Below are 16,357 nucleotides of genomic sequence, written 5' to 3'. Positions count from 1 at the left end.
TGCCTAATTATGTGAGTCTTCCCTCAGCAGGGGCTGAAAAGGGATGGTAATTGGCAGATTTGGGGCCTTCCTTAGCTAGAGAGACAGGGACGGTGATTTAAAGTCTCTAGTGCATTATCAACATTCCCTTACCCCACCGCCCCCCAAGCCCCGGCCTTTGCAAATATTCTGTAATCCAGAGAGAATGATGCAGGTTGAAGATACAGAAGAAGGCGGACAGCAGCTGCTGCCTGCCTGGGCTCTGTAAGCTGGTACGGCACAGGAGAGGCTGGGAGAAGACAGAATACCTGGGCTCACAGACCAATTGCAGAGCAAGAATGGATTTCTGAGGATAAGAGATTCTGCAGGAAACTGGGAAATGTGGGGGAAGTAGGGGAAAATCAGGAAGGAAAAGTCAGATGGCTTGACTAATTATGTAATATTTTCAACCTAGGCACCACATTCAAAAGCCCCCTGGAAGTCTTTGCAAAGATAGAGGACTGCTATGGCCTGGGCTCCGGGCAGAATCACTTCATCAAGGACAGTCAGTGGGAGCGGCAGGCTGAGATCTTCAACGCTTCCTACAGGAAGTGCCTAGATGGGGAGTGGGAGGAGGAGCCACTCAGGTAAGCCCCTAATCCCGGGGAAGCCGGGGGGCCTCCCCAAGCTTCTGCTCTTTTGGCACATACAGGAGTCAACCCAAGGACCTGAATTAATCTGAGATCTAAAAGCTCTTTCTGGGGCTGGGCACAGTGGTTCATACCTGTAATCCCAACACTTGGGGAGGCTGAGGCAGGAGGACTACTCGAGCCCCGGAATCTGAGACCAGCCTGGGCTACATGGTGAGACCTTGTCTCTAAAATAAATAAATATAAAAGTTCCTTCTGGTTTGGGAGAATTTTCAGAAACCATCAGTAGATCTTTTAGAATGTTGTGTGGAGATTGTTAAAATACAGTCAGAACAAAGGCTGATAAAATGGAGTTAAATGAAGAAACAGGTATCTATGGAAAAGAGAAATAGAATTGATTTTTGTTTTATATATGACATCTCTTTTTAAAATTTTGTTCTGGTTATCTAAAAAACACAAAGGCCAGGCACTTTGGCTCACATCTGTAATCCCAGCACTTTGGGAGGCTGAGGCAGGCGGATCGCCTGAGGTCAGGAGCTCAAGACCAGCCTGGCCAAAATGGGGAACCCCTGTATCTACTAAAAATACAAAAATTAGCCAGGTATGGTGGCGGGTGCCTATAATCCCAGCTACTCGGGAGGCTGAGGCAGGAGAATCACTGGATCCCAGAAGATGGAGGCTGCAGTGAGCCAACATTGCCCCACTGCACTCCAGCCTGGGTGACAGAGAGAGACTCCATCTCAAAAAATAATAATACTAAAAATAATGCCACACCTCTATAGCCATCTGATCTTTGACAAACCTGACAAAAACAAGCAATGGGGAAAGGATTCTCTATTTTATTTTTATTTTTTATTTTTATTTTTTTGAGACAGAGTCTCGCTCTGACAACAGGCTGGAGTGCAGTGGCGCCATCTCAGCTCACTGCAACCTCCACCTCCCAGTTCAAGTGATTCTTCCGCCTCAGCCTCCCGAGTAGCTGGGACTACAGGCACGGGCCACCACACCCGGCTTATTTTTGTATTTTTTACTAGAGACGGGGTTTCACCATGTTGGTCAGGATAGTCTCAATCTCTTGACCTTGTGATCCGCCTGCCTCAGCCTCCCAAAGTGCTGGGATTACAGGTGTGAGCCACTGCACCCAGCAGATTCCCTATTTAATAAATGGTGTTGGGAAAATTGGCTAGCCATATGCAGAAAGCTGAAATTGGATCCCTTCCTTATGCCTTATACAAAAATTAACTCCACATGATTAACGATTTAAACATAAGACCTAACACCATAAAAACTCTAGAAGAAAACCTAGGCAATACCATTCAGGACATAGGCATAGGCAAGGACTTCAGGACTAAAACACCAAAAGCAATGGCAGCAAAAGCCAAAATAGACAAATGGGATCTAATTAAACTAAAGAGCTTCTGCACAGCAAAAGAAACTATCATTAGAGTGAACTGGCAACCAACAGAATGGGAAAAAATGTTTGCAAACTACCCATCTGACAAATGGCTAATATCCAGAATCAACAAAGAACTTAAACAAATTTACAAGAAAAAAACCAACCCCATCAAACAGTGGACAAAAGATATGAACAGACACTTCTCAAAAGAAGACATTTATGCAGCCAACAAACATATGAAAAAAACTCATCATCACTGGTCATTAGAGAAATGCAAATCAAAACCACATCGAGATACCATCTCACACCAGTTAGAATGGCAATCATTAAAAAATCAGGAGACAACAGATGCTGGATGTGGAGAAATAGGAATGCTTTTACACTGTTTGTGGAAGTATAAATTAGTTCAACCATTGTGGAAGATAGTGTGGTGATTCCTCAAGGATCTAGAACTACAAATACCATTGACCCAGCAATCCCATTACTGGGTATATACCCAAAGGATTATAAAACATTCAATTATAAAGACACATGCACACGTATGTTAATTGTGGCACTGTTTGCAATAGGAAAGGCTTGGAACCAACCCAAATGCCCATCAATGATAGACTGGATAAAGAAAATGTGGCACATATACAGCATGGAATACTATGCAGTCATAAAAAAGGATGAGTTTATATCCTTTGCAGGGATATGGATAAAGCTGGAAACCATCATTCTTAGCAAACTGACACAAGAACAGAAAACCAAACACCGAATGTTCTTACTCATAAGTGGGTATTGAACAATAAGAATACATGGACAAGGGAGGGGAACATCACACACTGGGGCCTGTCAGGGAATAGGAGGCTAGGGGAGAGATAGCAGAGGGTGGGGGGCTAGGGGAGGGATAGTATTAGGAGAAATACCTAATGTAGACGACAGGGGGATAGATGCAGCAAACCACCATGGCACGTGTATACCTGTGTAACAAACCTGCACATTCTGCACATGTACCCCAGAACTTAAAGTATAATAATAAAAATTAAGATTAAAAAGGAGATGAACTTAAAAATAATAAATAAATAATAAAAAACACAGAAGATCCTAAAGACAAATGAAGTCACCACTACCAAATTTTTCTCTATTTCCTTCCTGCCTTTCTAAATGTAATATAGCATAGGCATATGATTTTAATACAGGACTTTCTAATCTTGGTGAGCAGTCAGGTCTCAGTAGCTCCTAGTCAAAGATGACTGCCCCCGAGATGAAGTAAAAAAAAAATAAAAAATAAAAAAATGAAAAAAAAGAAGGTCTCATCAGCTCCATGTTGTGCTGGAGAGGCCCATTCTTTGAAGTACCAATGAGGGAGCTGGTTTTAGGAGTTTTAGGTCTCCTCATAGCCACTGTTCTTGTGCTCACATGGGAAGTGAAATCTCTCATCATGCTATCAAGTGGACCTTGAATTTTCTTACTTCAGGACACAAATTCCTAAAGCTAATGGCTCACAACAGCCCCCTGCTACTGACTGGAACTATGACAAGATTCAGTGGTGAGCTGGGGCTAGCTCCGGCGGCACATGAAATTATTAAGGTTTTGCAAGCCAGTGGTTAAACCACTGTAGTTGTCCATTGTGGTAGCACTCACACCATGAAAGTCTGCACACCTTACAAACTGGGGCCTTTTTTAAGACACCCAGTTTATCAGCACCACGCTGGTTGTATTGCCCCTGAGATAAGAGAACATTTAGGTAGATCACCCAACTCCACTCTTTAAGGAGATCTTTCCCAAAGCAGAGGTGGCTCTCCAAAGGACAGCCCTCTCTAGTGAGAGCTTGGCACACCACACTGGCCTAGGAGGGACACCCAGCCCCACCCAACCTGCCCTCACCAGCATCCAAGGTCAGCGCATAGGACCAGCACCTAGAATGTTATTTGCTTCACGGCCCTCCACCCCTGGGAAGGTCCATTCTATCTATTATGGCTTTAGGACCACAACTCTGCCAGCATCTCTCCTTGCCAGGGAGTCTGCATGGCTCTGACTCGTGTCTCTTTCTTTCCCAGTACGGCCACCTTCTATTTCCTTCTTCCTAGCTGCCTGTTTGCAATGCCCACGGAAGTCAAGGGCCCCTCAGGTAAATGAACATGAAGTGTGTGGTTGTCCTAGCGAGGGATCACCTTGGGGAAAGCCCTCAGCGAGCAGTCCTAGAGACGTTCCCCAGCAAACCTGGCGAGGGGGGAGGGAATGAAGAGCGGAGTTAGGTTGTCAGCCATCGCCCATCAGCTTCTCTTTGCACCTCTGGCCCTGGAGCACAGGTTCCCTGATCACAGTGGCTGGCACTGTGGAGGGCACGAGCCCACACCCACCTGGCTGCTTCTGGAGATCAATTTGCCTTGTAGAAGACATTACATAAAACACTGAGGATGCGAATTTTCTATATGTGGAAGCAGCCAAGGGGCAGTTATGACTGTCCTCCCTACCAGGAAGGCAGGTGGGTGCCAAGAACAGCCCTTATGGGGCTGCCCAGTTCCTTTCCACTTCAGCCTTCAAAGCAGCTTCCTCTTGGGCAAACACCTGTGCAAACCCAAGGCCACCCAGACTTCTTATGTAACACCCATTTTCTCTCTTTGCTCCCCAGGAATGGCCTGTGTCCTTGGTGTACACTGGAGCAGAAGTCACAATTTCTTCCTGTATTCACTAAACCGAACTCTAAAGGATAAAGCTGGTACTCCACTGCTGAGATGGAAGTTGCCTAAGCTCAGGGCTCGCAGACATGTCCTTCCCCAGCTTAGCTGAGAGCATGTAACTGGCATACCTCAAGCATCACTTTAGGGACCAGAGCTGGGCAGGCAATAGGGGGCTTGGTGGGTATAGCGTGACCCCAAGAATCTGTCAGGTCAATAGGGACAAAGTCCACAGTCAGGTCCGCAGGGCTCCTTAAGCAGCTAAGAAAAAAGGCTTGGATCAGAAGGTCAGTGCTAATGCCACCCTAGCTGTCTGCAAACCATGTAGTCTCAGGCCAGTCACTTCACACCCCAACTCGTTTTTCATGTAAAACATAGAGCTCATTAATTATAGCATCGCTGTCTAGTGCATGCATTTGTTGAAAATAGCAAAACCCAGAGAGTTTCTGTATGTGAAAGCTCTTTGAAATTGAAAGGCACTAAGGAAATACAGGTTGTTGTTTTACAAATTGATGGAGGTTGCCAGGCATGGTGGCTCATGCCTGTAATCCCAGCACTTTGGGAGGCAGAGGCAGGCGGATCTCTTGAGCCCAGGAGTTTGAAACCAGTCTGGGCAACATAGTGAGACCCTGTTTCTACAAAAATAAAAAAAAATTAGCTGAGCATCGTGGCATGCGCCTGCAGTCCCAACTACTCAGGAGGCTGGGGCAGGAGAATCGCTTGAGCCCAGGAGGATGAGGCTGCATTGAGCCAAGATGGCACCACTGCACTCCAGCCTGGGTGACAGAGTGAAACCCTATCTCAAAAAAAAAAAAAAAAAGAAGAATTAATGGAAGTAGTTACATGAGCAAGTTTGCTCTGTGATAATTCCTTGAACTGTACACTTCTTATACTTTATATTATACTTCAAAAGTAACATTTAAAAATTCACAAAGGAGGAATTTCTTTTCTTCCATCCCTTTCCCAGGCAACCTGGCTTCTCATCTCCTTCTAAGCTGACTGTATGGCCTTGAGCAAGTCACTTCTTTGCCTCAGTCTCCTCATCTATAAAATGGGGATACTAATAGGACCTATTCATAGAACCTTGTGAGAATGCAATGAAATGACACTCCTGAAGTGCCTAACACAGTATCTAGTACCTAGGGCATGCTCATTAAATATTAGCTGTAGAGTGTTAATAGTGTGACATTATCTTATCATCCTAGGCAAGGCGAATAACATTTCACAGAGAGGAGGAACATGGTGAGTCCAGACAGGTGTTCCTGGTTCCCATTCCCTGAACAGGCAGGCCAGTCTGAGTCACAGGTTGTGCAGGTAGAAGGAATGGGTAGGTGCAGGGTCTGGGGGAGGCTGGTGAGTGTTGTCCTTACCCCTAGACCCCGAGGGCGTGTGGCCCTGTGCTGCACCCATTGTAGCCTCTCAGCTCAGCTGCTCTTCCTCCTACCTGGTGCTGGCCTGCGAGGATGGCGTGCTCACGCTGTGGGACCTGGCCAAGGGTGAGCCCTCCCTGCCTGTCTACCTAGTACCTGGGTGGGACTCTGGGCAATGAGGCTGGGAACTCCGGAATTCCCGAAGGCTCTGAGCCTTCTGTTACCTCTGTGTTCTTCACGTTGCCGTGGGGCACTGGTCCTGCTCTCCTCTCATTCATTTATTCAACATTTATTGGACATAATATGTGCCAATGCTTCCCACTGCCCATGTGTTTATTGAGTGACTTCTGTGAGCCTGGCCCTGTACCAGGCTCTAGAAGTATGACCATTGCCTTCATTATTGCACTCCAATGAAGAAACATCTCTGGCACCGCACGGGGGATCATGGTGGCCTCACCCCTCCTCCTCCCAGCCCCCAAGCTCTCTAAATAAGCACGTCATCCCTGCTATTCCACCTCCGCCCCAGTCAGCAGGAACGCTACTGTGTTGGAGTTAGTTAAGAGACCTATAAAGCAGTCAAAGCAAGACCAGCAGCTATTCTGGGTGGGTGGCACTGTGGTGGGGCTCTAGGATCCTGGGTCCAGCTTTGCAGATACAGAAATCAATGATACTGCTTCCTAAATTGGTCAGCCTCTAGGGAAGTACCTCCCTCTAACAAGACTGTGTAAAAGGCCATTAATGACTCAGTGGTTTGCCATTTTGCAGATGGAGGTGTATTTTCCTAGGGAGTGGAAATGGGCCACCTTCACTGGGCAGCCCTCCTGGCAGCTGCAGAGCATCCGAGATAGCACCCTGGTTGTTGGGTAGCTTGTTATCAGACTGGGGAGTTGACTGTTCTCAGGGAGGCAGGTGTCTGTCAAGCCAGCGAAGTGCTTCCTCACTTGGCTATCACTTTCTGAAGAATGCAGTGGTTATTTCAACTTCGGAGGATATTTTCCCCACACACTGCTAAGATAAACACCACTAAAGACCCTCCTCTGTCTTACTTATCGATCCAACATCATTATCATAGAAGCAAAGGATAGTTCAAGAAAAGAAGAATGATCATGATTTCACAAGCCCTTGACCAAAATACCTTGTTTTCACTTTTTTCTGGATATTGAGAAGTTCTTGCTGTTTGGCTATACACACACACACACACACACACACGCACACACACGCACGTGCACGGGTGCGCGACTTTTCCTTCCCCTGCTCATACAACTTTGCATCCATGGTAAGCTGTACGGGCAGGGGAAGGAAAGGTCCCTGGGTGGCTGGGTGGTAGCTCCCCTTGGCTCCAGCTCTGACTCTGCCCTCCTCAGTGCTCTTGGTCCTCCCCTCCCCGGCTCCTCTCCAGACACAGCAGCATTCCCCTGCAGGGGCCTTTCCTCTGGCATTGGGCACTGGCCTTCCTGGTTTGCTCTCAGGGGGTTCTCACTGCTTGATTTTGCCTTCACATCCTACAAGTCCCTCACACACTTGCTGGTCCCAGCCCCTGTGCCCACGGCGCCCTCGCCTACCCCCTTTTCATGACCGGCTCATGTGATTACTTTCTCCAGGATTCCCTCTTGGGGTCGCTGCTCTTCCTCAGGGATGTTTCTGTCAAAGCATTCACTTCCTAAGGTATTTCTTAGTCCACAAAGGACAGAATATGTACCCTGAAGATCCAGTGAAATCCCAAATGAAATGTGTGGTGCTGTGCACAGACGCCTCCCTCCATCTGGTGGAGGCCAGCAGGACCCAAGGACCCACCGTCAGTGTGCTTGTTGAGAGGTCAGTAGCCTGAGGGCGGGATGAGGGTAAATCATCTGCCAGACAGATGATTTTCATTGCTATTTGATAGTAAAATCTGACAGCCTGTCTGATGAGAGTCTACCTTTTGTATAGTCATCACTGTCCTGGTGAGCTTCTGAAGATCACCAATGTCATATATACGTTACAATTGTTTTTTTTTTTTTTTTGAGATGAAGTCTTGCTCTATCACCCAGGCTGGAGTACAACCTCCGCCTCCCAGGTTCAAACGATTCTCCTGCCTCCCGAGTAGTTAGGACTACAGGTGCCTGCTACCACGCCTAGCTAATTTTTGTATTTTTAGTAGAGAAGGGGTTTCACCGTCTTGGCCAGGCTGATCTTGACCTCTGGACCTCAGGTGATCCACCCGCCTCAGCCTCTCAAAGTGCTGGGATTACAGGCATGAGCACCACTCCCGACCAAATGTTACAATTTTTTCTTTTCTTTCCTTTTTTTTTGAGATGGAGTTTCGCTCTTGTTACCCAGGCTGGAGTGCAATGGCACAGTCTCGGCTCACCTACAATTTTTTCTAACAAAACCGTATGAGAGCACAGACGACAGCTGCTATGGTTTGACCGTCCCCTCGAAAACTCATGTTGAAACTGGATCCCCATGATGGCAGTACTGTGAGGCAGGGCCTTTAGGACATGGTTGGATCAGGAATGGATAAGCCCACTCATGCATGAACAGATTAATAGGGGAATGGATTAATGGGCATCATGGGGGTGGAAACGGCGGCTTTATAAGAAAAGGAAGAGGTGCCTGAGCTAGAACATGAGCACACCCAGTCCCTCACCATGCCACACCCTGTGAAGTCTCAGCCCTCTAGACAGTCCCACCAGCAAGAAGGCCCTCACCAGCTGCAGACTGTTGACCTTGGACTTCTCAGCTCCAGAACTATACGAAATAAATTCCTTTTCTTTATACATTACCCAGTTTCAGGTATTCGGTTATAAGCAATAGAAAATTGACTAAGATAATGTCTTTCCTATCCCATATGGCCAAGAAGAGGCTCATTTCTCCCACAGTAACCTTCCATCAGTTTCCCCAGGGATCTCTCTCTCTCTTTTAAACAATGAAAAATACTGGCTGGACACGGTGGCAAACACCCGTAATCCCAGCACTCTGGGAGGCTGAGGCGGGCGGATCAGGCTGGTTTGAGAGCAGCTTAACCAACATGGAGAAACTCCGTCTCTACTAAAAATACAAAATTAGCCAGGCGTGGTGGCACATGCCTGTAATCTCAGCTACTTGGGAGGCTGACACAGGAGAATCTCTGGAACCCGGGAAGCAGAGGTTGCAGTGAGCCAAGATCACACCATTGCACTCCAGCCTGGGCAAGAAGAGCAAAACTCCATCTCAAAAAAATAAATAAATAATAAATAAACATTTAAAAATACTTAATGCAGGCAAATGAACCTGTATTGTGCGTGTGTGTGTGTGTGTGTGTGTGTGTAAGTGTAATAAAGAATAATGAGATCAACTCCCACGGACCTGTTGGAAAAAGATAATCTCCATTTCCATTTGGGATCCCTGTATGCCTCTCCCTCATCAGTCATTCTTGCTCCACCCCAAACACCTTATTAATTACCTAATGCTAAATAACAAACTAACCCAAAACTTAATGGCTTAAGGAAATAGTCATTGTTTGGTCCTTGAGTCTGCAGGTCAGCAATTTGGGCTGAACTCAGTCCATTCTACTGGTCTCACCTGCGCTCTCAATTGTGCCTTCAGGCAGCTTGCAGCGTACGGCTCTTGAGGGAGTGGGGCTCTAAGATGGCTTGGCTCACACACCTGGCAGTTAGCACGTTATTGGCCAGGGCACCCCAGTTTCCCCATGGTCTCTCCTGCAGGCCAGCACAGGCTTCCTCACATCATAGTCTAAGGGCGCCCGGCAGCAGGAGACGGCAGCCCTCGTACACAAATGCTTTTCAAGCTTCTGTTCATGTTACATTTGCTAATGTCCCATTGGGCAAAGCACATCCCGAAGCCCTGCCCACATTCAAGAGGTAGAAAATCAGACTCCATCTTTCGATGGGAATCACTACCAAAAACAGCTAATTGCTTTTCAATCTACCACACCATTTTTCTAAATTCATCATTCCTTTGCTTTAAGAATTCACCACATTTAGGCCAGGCATGGTGGCTCATACCTGTAATCCCTGCACTTTGGGAGGCCAAGGCGGGTGGATCACTTGAGCTCAGGAGTTCAAGACCAGCCTGGGTAACATGGTGAGACCCCTTCTCTGTGAAAAGAAAAAAAGAATGTATTAAAAAAATAAAAGAATTAACTACATTTGTATGACTGTATCTCTAAACAGTATATTATTTAGCTTTGCATATTTAGGAAACTTATAAAGGAAACCATTATCTATTCTCCAACTTTCTTCTTTCACTTTCTTTTCTCTTTCTTCCTTTCTTCCTTCCTTTCCTTTTCTTTTCTTTCTTGTTTTGTTTTGTTTTTGAGACAGGGTCTCACTCTGTGGCCCAGGCTGGTCTTGAACTCCTGGGCTCAAGCAATCCTCCTGCCTTGACCCCCAAAGTGCTGGGACTGCAGGTGTGAGCCACTGCACCCAGCCTCCAACTTGTTTTTCAGTGATGTTTCTTCTGTATCATGATTTGCACCATTGTTCACAAGAGCCATACATGTTGATGCATGTAGCTCCAGTTCTTTTGTTTTCATTACTGTATTATATTTCATTGTATAATATACCACTTGATGTAAGTATCCTCCTACTAACAGATATTTGGATGATTCCTAATTTGTTGCTGCTGTGAACAGCCTCCTCACATATGTCTTGGTTTCTCTGAATTTCCCCAGGGTACATGCCTAGAAGAGGATATCAACATTTTTAAATTCTTGAGACTGTGTGTTTTCTGTCCTGTAGGCCTGTGAAGCACCTGGAAAAAACCATCTGTGCAGTGGCCCCAGTCCCAGCCTTACCTGGCATGGTAGGTTCCCCATGCCTCTCATTTCTCTTCGGTGAATGTGTTCATCTATCGTTTAGAAAATGCTTACTGAAGGCCTGTTATGTGCTAGGCACTGGACTCCCTATCGGGTTTACAAATAAAAAGTCCCTGCCTTCACGGAGCACACAGCTCATTTGGGAAGACAGACAAGCCGCCAGGCAGCTGCCCTAGAACATGAAAAAGGCTGTGATAGGAACTTTTTAATGGATGCACGGAACAGAGAGAGGGGTCACCTAACTCAGCCCACAGAGGTTGGTGGCAGGGGAGGACAGTGTGTTTTCTGGAGGAGGTGACAGCTGAGCTGAGCCAGAGGCATTGAGGAGGCAGCACCATGGAAGTTCTGGTGCGGCAACAGGAGATTGCTGAGGGATGCAGGTAAGACGACACCTGGGCCAGACCGTGGAAGGTCCTGTACCCTGGGCAGAAGGGTACAGATGTGTCCCTGTGTGGGGTGGGGCTCAAAACAGAGAGGTTGGAGGAGGGGAGCAGCATGTTTAGAGACGGGATGGAGAGTTCGCAGATGAACTCCACATGCTGGGCCACCTGAGGCTGCTGACCAAGGAGAGGGCGCATGCGCGGTTGATCCCCACCTGCAGAGCTGATTTCCCGAGGTTGATCCTTACCTGCAGAGCAGATTCCCCGGTCCTTGGTCCTTACAGGGCCCACTGAGGGAAATGCAGGCCTGGAGAGAAAGTCTGTGATTCCTGGTGTGGCCCTGCAGAGGGCGAGGGGCCTACAGGACCCCCAGGGGAGGCTCCAAGAGAGCCCAAGGCTGAAAATGTAGATTTCATGCTCACCAGCAAGGTGGAGTGAGTGGTGGCTGAAGTGCGGTGGGGGCGGGGGGCGGGGACAGCAGGTTTCTCTTGTTAAAGAGATGCAGTGAATAGGGAATAGGGAGGACGTTGCCATGGGCACTACCATCACTTACAGGACCTGGAAAAGCAGTTCCCAAAGTGACTGAGAGGGGCCCCACCAGGGAAAACCGCATGGGGACAGTCCTGCAAGCCCAGAGAGGAGAGTTTGAAGGAAGTGAGAGTGGTGTCCTGTGCTGCAGAAAAACCAAGAACACATTGGAGACAGGGGGAGGGAGACAGAGGGTGGGAGGTGGGGGAGTGGACAGGGTGTGGAAAGGGGAAGTGGCGCGGCCCCTGGATGAGGATGTCAGGTCAAAGGGGGTGAGTCCTTTCTAAGGATGGGGTGAGTTTAGTATGTTCATTACAGAGAGGAAAGAGCCCAGGCAGGAGGGAGTCCCCAGCTCGGATCCCAGGCCAGGAGAGGCTGTTAGAGGAGCAGGGTCACGAGGCAGTGGGAGGGAAAGGCGGGAGCACAGGTGAGAAACGGAATCTTGGCCAAATAAAGGGTGAGCTCTTCAGCAGAGATGAAAAGAACTTGGAAGAGACACTAGGGAAAGGGGGAGGGATGGGTAACCCTGGAGCAGATGACATGTGGAGGAGGGCCTGCTGGCTGAGGGGGACCCCGAGGAGTCAGCACATGTGTGTGCAGTCCCCAGCAGCCCTGGATGGATCTGGAGGCAGGGACCCAAGATGTTTTTGTTTTTTTTAATTTTTATTTCTTTATTTTTATAGACAGGGTTTCACCACGTTGGTCAGGTTGGCCTTGAACTCCCGACCTCAGGTGATCCGCCCGCCTTGGCCTCCAAAGTGCTTGGAATACAGGCGTGAGCCACCACGCCCAGCCTGACCCAAGATGTTTTATGTCCAGCTGCTTCTCTCATGCCTCACTGGGGTGACCACTACACTCGACCTTCCTGAGAGGGTCAGAGTCCAGTAGAAGCCCCTGTTCACCATCTCTTTGCTTCCCAGGTGCTCATCTTTTCCAAGAATGGCTCCGTGTGCCTTATGGATGTAGCTAAGCCTGAAACCATCTGTGCCTTTGCCCCCCCAGGAGGCTTTCCTCCGGAGGCCCCCTGGGAGCCAGTGTTCGTCGTGTCTCGACACCATCCATGTTTCCTGCTCCGAGGTACAGAAAGAAACAAGGGCTGATGCCTACTGACCACTTCCCCGACTTCCTTAGTTCTTCACAAACAGAGGGTAGCCCCTCCGATCTCCTCCTTGCTCTGTGTCCCCCTCCACCATAGGCCAAAGAGGGTACCAAGCTCAGTCCTCACAGGGCACGTCGATGAAATGCCAGCAGGGTCTTCTCTCTGAAGTCACCACTCAACTAACATGACCCAGCTTTATGAGCAGAGAGCAGCCCACATACTCACACAGACTGCAGAGCCCACAGAGAGAGCGGCTCTCACACAGAGCACGTGTTCTTGTTTCATCACAGGAGACTATTCACAAGACACTGAGTCCACCGACGATGCTGAGATCCAGTATTCTGTTTTCTATTTTAATTTTGAGGCCTGCCCATTCCTGGAAAATATCTCAAAAAATTGCACCATTCCTCAAAGGGACTTGGATGACATGGCCTTCCCCCAGGCACTGCCGTTGGAGAAAAGATGTGAGCGTTTCCTCCAGAACAGGTAAAGGGCTCTGTGTCTGCACCCCCTCCCGCATCTGGGGTTTTCTCTAGATTGAGGGATAGTGGGGTTTGTTTTATGGTAAATCCTTTCAGCCTTGAAATTTCCCCTAAGTGAAGGGTTCTACCGTATGCTAGCCCATGAGCTGCACTCCACCTCACATGTAGATTGGTAGAAAAGGGGTAATTAATTCAAGCTGGTAGAAAAGAAGGGCTTCCAGTTGGTGTTTTCTTGTTGTCAAGATCATCATTTTAACTTTGTCAATTCCCTCTTAAAAGTATGTTTAGGCCAGGCACGGTGGCTCATGCTGTAAGCCCAGCAATCTGTGAGGCTGAGGCGGGCAGACTGCTTGAGCTCTGGAGTTCAAGACCAGCCTGGCCAACATGGTGAAACCCCATCTCTACAAAAAATACACAAAATTAGCTGGGCATGGTAGCACATGGCTTTGGTCCTACCTAATCTGGAGGCTGAGCTGGGAGAATCACTTGAACCTGGGAGGCAAAGGTTGCAATTGCAGTGAGCCAAGACTGTGCCATTGTACTCCAGCCTGGGTGATAGAGCCAGACCCTGCCTCGAAAAAAAAAAGAAAGTATGTTTGGGTTATTAGACACAATCACTAAGATGGGATTGGCAAACTATGACCTGTAGGCCACATCCAGCCTACTGTCTGGTTTTATAAATAAAGTTTTATTTGAACACAGCCGTGCCCATTTCTATATGTATTATCTGTGGCTGCTGTGTGCCACAGAAGTATAGAAGGCTGTGAAGGAGACAGCATGACATATAAGGTCTAAATTATTTCCATTCTGGGCCTTCACAGAAAATGTTTGCCAACCCGTGATCTAACACCCCATCTTTTACCGTCATTCAGATAAACGGTTATGGTGCGCTTCTCCTCTTCCCCTTCACGCTCTCCCTAATCCTGCAGGCACCGTTCGCTTGCCCTCCTTTCTGCTATCAAAGCATAAGGAACGGTATTGACGCCATTCTGGAGAAATAGGTGTCTCTTCTAATCCATCTCACAACACATTTCTGGTGATTTGCAAATCCTTGCTGATGATTCCTGTTGTGATCTGACCACACATTTTGGATAGATTGAGGTCATCAGTGGAGCCCTGGGTCCTCGTCCCGGGCCTGCCACTATAGAAATAGGTGGTGCTGGCAGACCCCTTTCCTCCCAGGGCCCTGATGTCCCTATGTATGTAACGTGACCTCTGAGATCTGTGATCTTTCCAATCACCATAATGTCCCTTCACGACTGTTTCCCCCTTTCTCTATTTAGACTCTTTCCTCAGGGAGGTCTGAAGTAGAATGGTTAAGATATGCAGGTCTGAAGCCAAACACAACCACTTACAATGAGACCTTGGGCGAGTTACTTTGCCTCTCAGAGGTTCAGTTTTTTCATTCAGTTATAAAACACATATTGTGCATCTGTGATGTGCCAGGCTGTGTTCTGGCCATTTTAATGATGCCTGAGTTTTAGGGCTTGAGTATTAAGTGGGATGACACGTGGAAAGTACCAGGCACGGGGTGGTTGCTCAGTAAATGGCGGGTATGACCATGATGATGGTTCCCTACTAATCCAAGTTCATGCCTGGGAGAACTCAACATCACCACTAGGTGACACCATAGCGCCTCTCCGCCTTCCTGTTCATCAAGTCGTTCCTGTGCGGCAGGGGTGGCTGGGAGGCTGTCAGCGCGCCCTGGAGGGAAATGTCCCTATTCCTCAGGAGAGGAATGTCATCGTGAATCTTGGGGGAGGGAGACAATGAAGAAGGGGATGGTTGACACTGGCCCCCACTAAAGGTTTACCAAGAAGGTTTAGCTGCTCTTCACTGGGGAGGGTTCCTATTCTAACTCCTGATGACCTGCTCTTAAGAGATGCAGCTGTGCTGGTGGTGATGGCTCACACCTGTAATCCCAGCACTTTGGGAGGCAGAGGTGGGAAGACTGCTTGAGTCTGAGGGTTCAAGCCCAGCCTGGGCAACATACAAGACCCCCATCTCTATGTTTTGTTAATTTTTTTAATTAAAAATTTTTTAAAAAAGAGAGATGCAGCTGAAGAATTTACAGAGACATGACATAACGTTCCTACAACTTACTTTCAAGTGGTCCAGAAAAATATTGATAGAGAAAGAGAGGGAGATAAAAACGTTCACAACAGGCGAATCTAGGTAAAGTTTCATTGTATTACTTGCAACTTTTCTATAAGTTTGAAATTTTTCTAAATAAAAAGATGGAGAGAGGTTATAACATTTTATGGTATAATCCTGATCCTAAGTAAAAGAGAGAGAAGGCTGGGAATGTATACTCCGGTAGCAACATTGATTATATGCAGGTCATAGAAGTACGTGTGGTTTTCTTTCTTTGTGTTTTCCCTGTTTGCAACTTTTCAAAAAAAAAAAAAGTACTGTTTTGGCAAATAGATTAAAAAGAATGATGAAGAAATTAGTGAAGAGCATGAGGTTTGGTCTAGTCCGTAATAAGTAGTTCTCCTGAGAAGGGGGTCTTGGCTTGGAGCTTTCTGATGCCCACCTAGAGCCTCTGAGACCCCCTTGCTGAAAGAGTTTGTTTCCATTTCTCTTGATTCTTGTCTAACCCCCTCCTCTTACTGGCCTAGAAGTGTCAGCCTTGCTAGTTACCCAGGCCAACAGGCCGCCCTACTTGTGGGAAAGGACCAAGAGCCAGCAGCTGAAGCTCTGGGCGGCTCATCTTCCACCTGACCACAGGCTAATTGTTGACACTTGTCACCCTCAACCAAAGGCACCTAGTCCACAGACACCTGCTGAACCCATGAATGTCTCTTCAAGTGTAAAACTACTACGTCAACGAGAGTAATTTCCCATTGCAAAAAAGTGTATTCGTTATTTCCGAGTTGTTACATATTCACTTGTAGAAAACTGGAAAACAGGCCGGGCGTGGTGGCTCACGCCTATAATCCAAGCACTTTGAAGGCCAAGGCAGGCGGATCACCTGAGGTTGGGAGTTCAAGACCAGACTGACCAACATAGTGAAACCCTGTCTTTATTAAA

At 47.5% G+C, this 16,357-nt stretch overlaps 1 protein-coding gene across 4 annotated transcripts in view; it reads left to right on the top strand.

The window, feature by feature from the left end:
* WDR93 (WD repeat domain 93) overlaps positions 1-16,357 on the top strand; it is a 44,983-nt gene that overhangs the window by 21,871 nt on the left and 6,755 nt on the right. Inside the window, exons 9-16 of one of the 4 annotated variants that reach the window (XR_001821344.2) lie at positions 434-605; positions 4,047-4,117; positions 4,622-4,708; positions 6,044-6,163; positions 7,639-7,852; positions 10,759-10,822; positions 12,664-12,820; positions 13,207-13,328. Coding sequence is in view for 3 of the 4 variants with exons in the window: in XM_017517373.2 (XP_017372862.1) it covers positions 434-605; positions 4,047-4,117; positions 4,622-4,708; positions 6,044-6,163; positions 7,639-7,852; positions 10,759-10,822; positions 12,664-12,820; positions 13,133-13,328 (1,081 nt within the window). In the remaining variant the exon portion in view is untranslated. Of the gene's footprint in view, positions 1-433; positions 606-4,046; positions 4,118-4,621; positions 4,709-6,043; positions 6,164-7,638; positions 7,853-10,758; positions 10,823-12,663; positions 12,821-12,938; positions 13,110-13,132; positions 13,329-16,357 lie in introns of those variants that run through there. The other 3 variants (XM_017517381.2, XM_017517373.2, XM_017517390.2) reach the window with 3 other exon arrangements.

The sequence above is a fragment of the Cebus imitator genome, unplaced genomic scaffold (assembly GCF_001604975.1).
Source record: "Cebus imitator isolate Cc_AM_T3 unplaced genomic scaffold, Cebus_imitator-1.0 Scaffold19, whole genome shotgun sequence".
NCBI classification, from domain to species: Eukaryota; Metazoa; Chordata; class Mammalia; order Primates; family Cebidae; genus Cebus; species Cebus imitator.
Note: the sequence above shows the minus strand (reverse complement) of the source record. Positions and strands in the feature narration are given on the sequence as shown.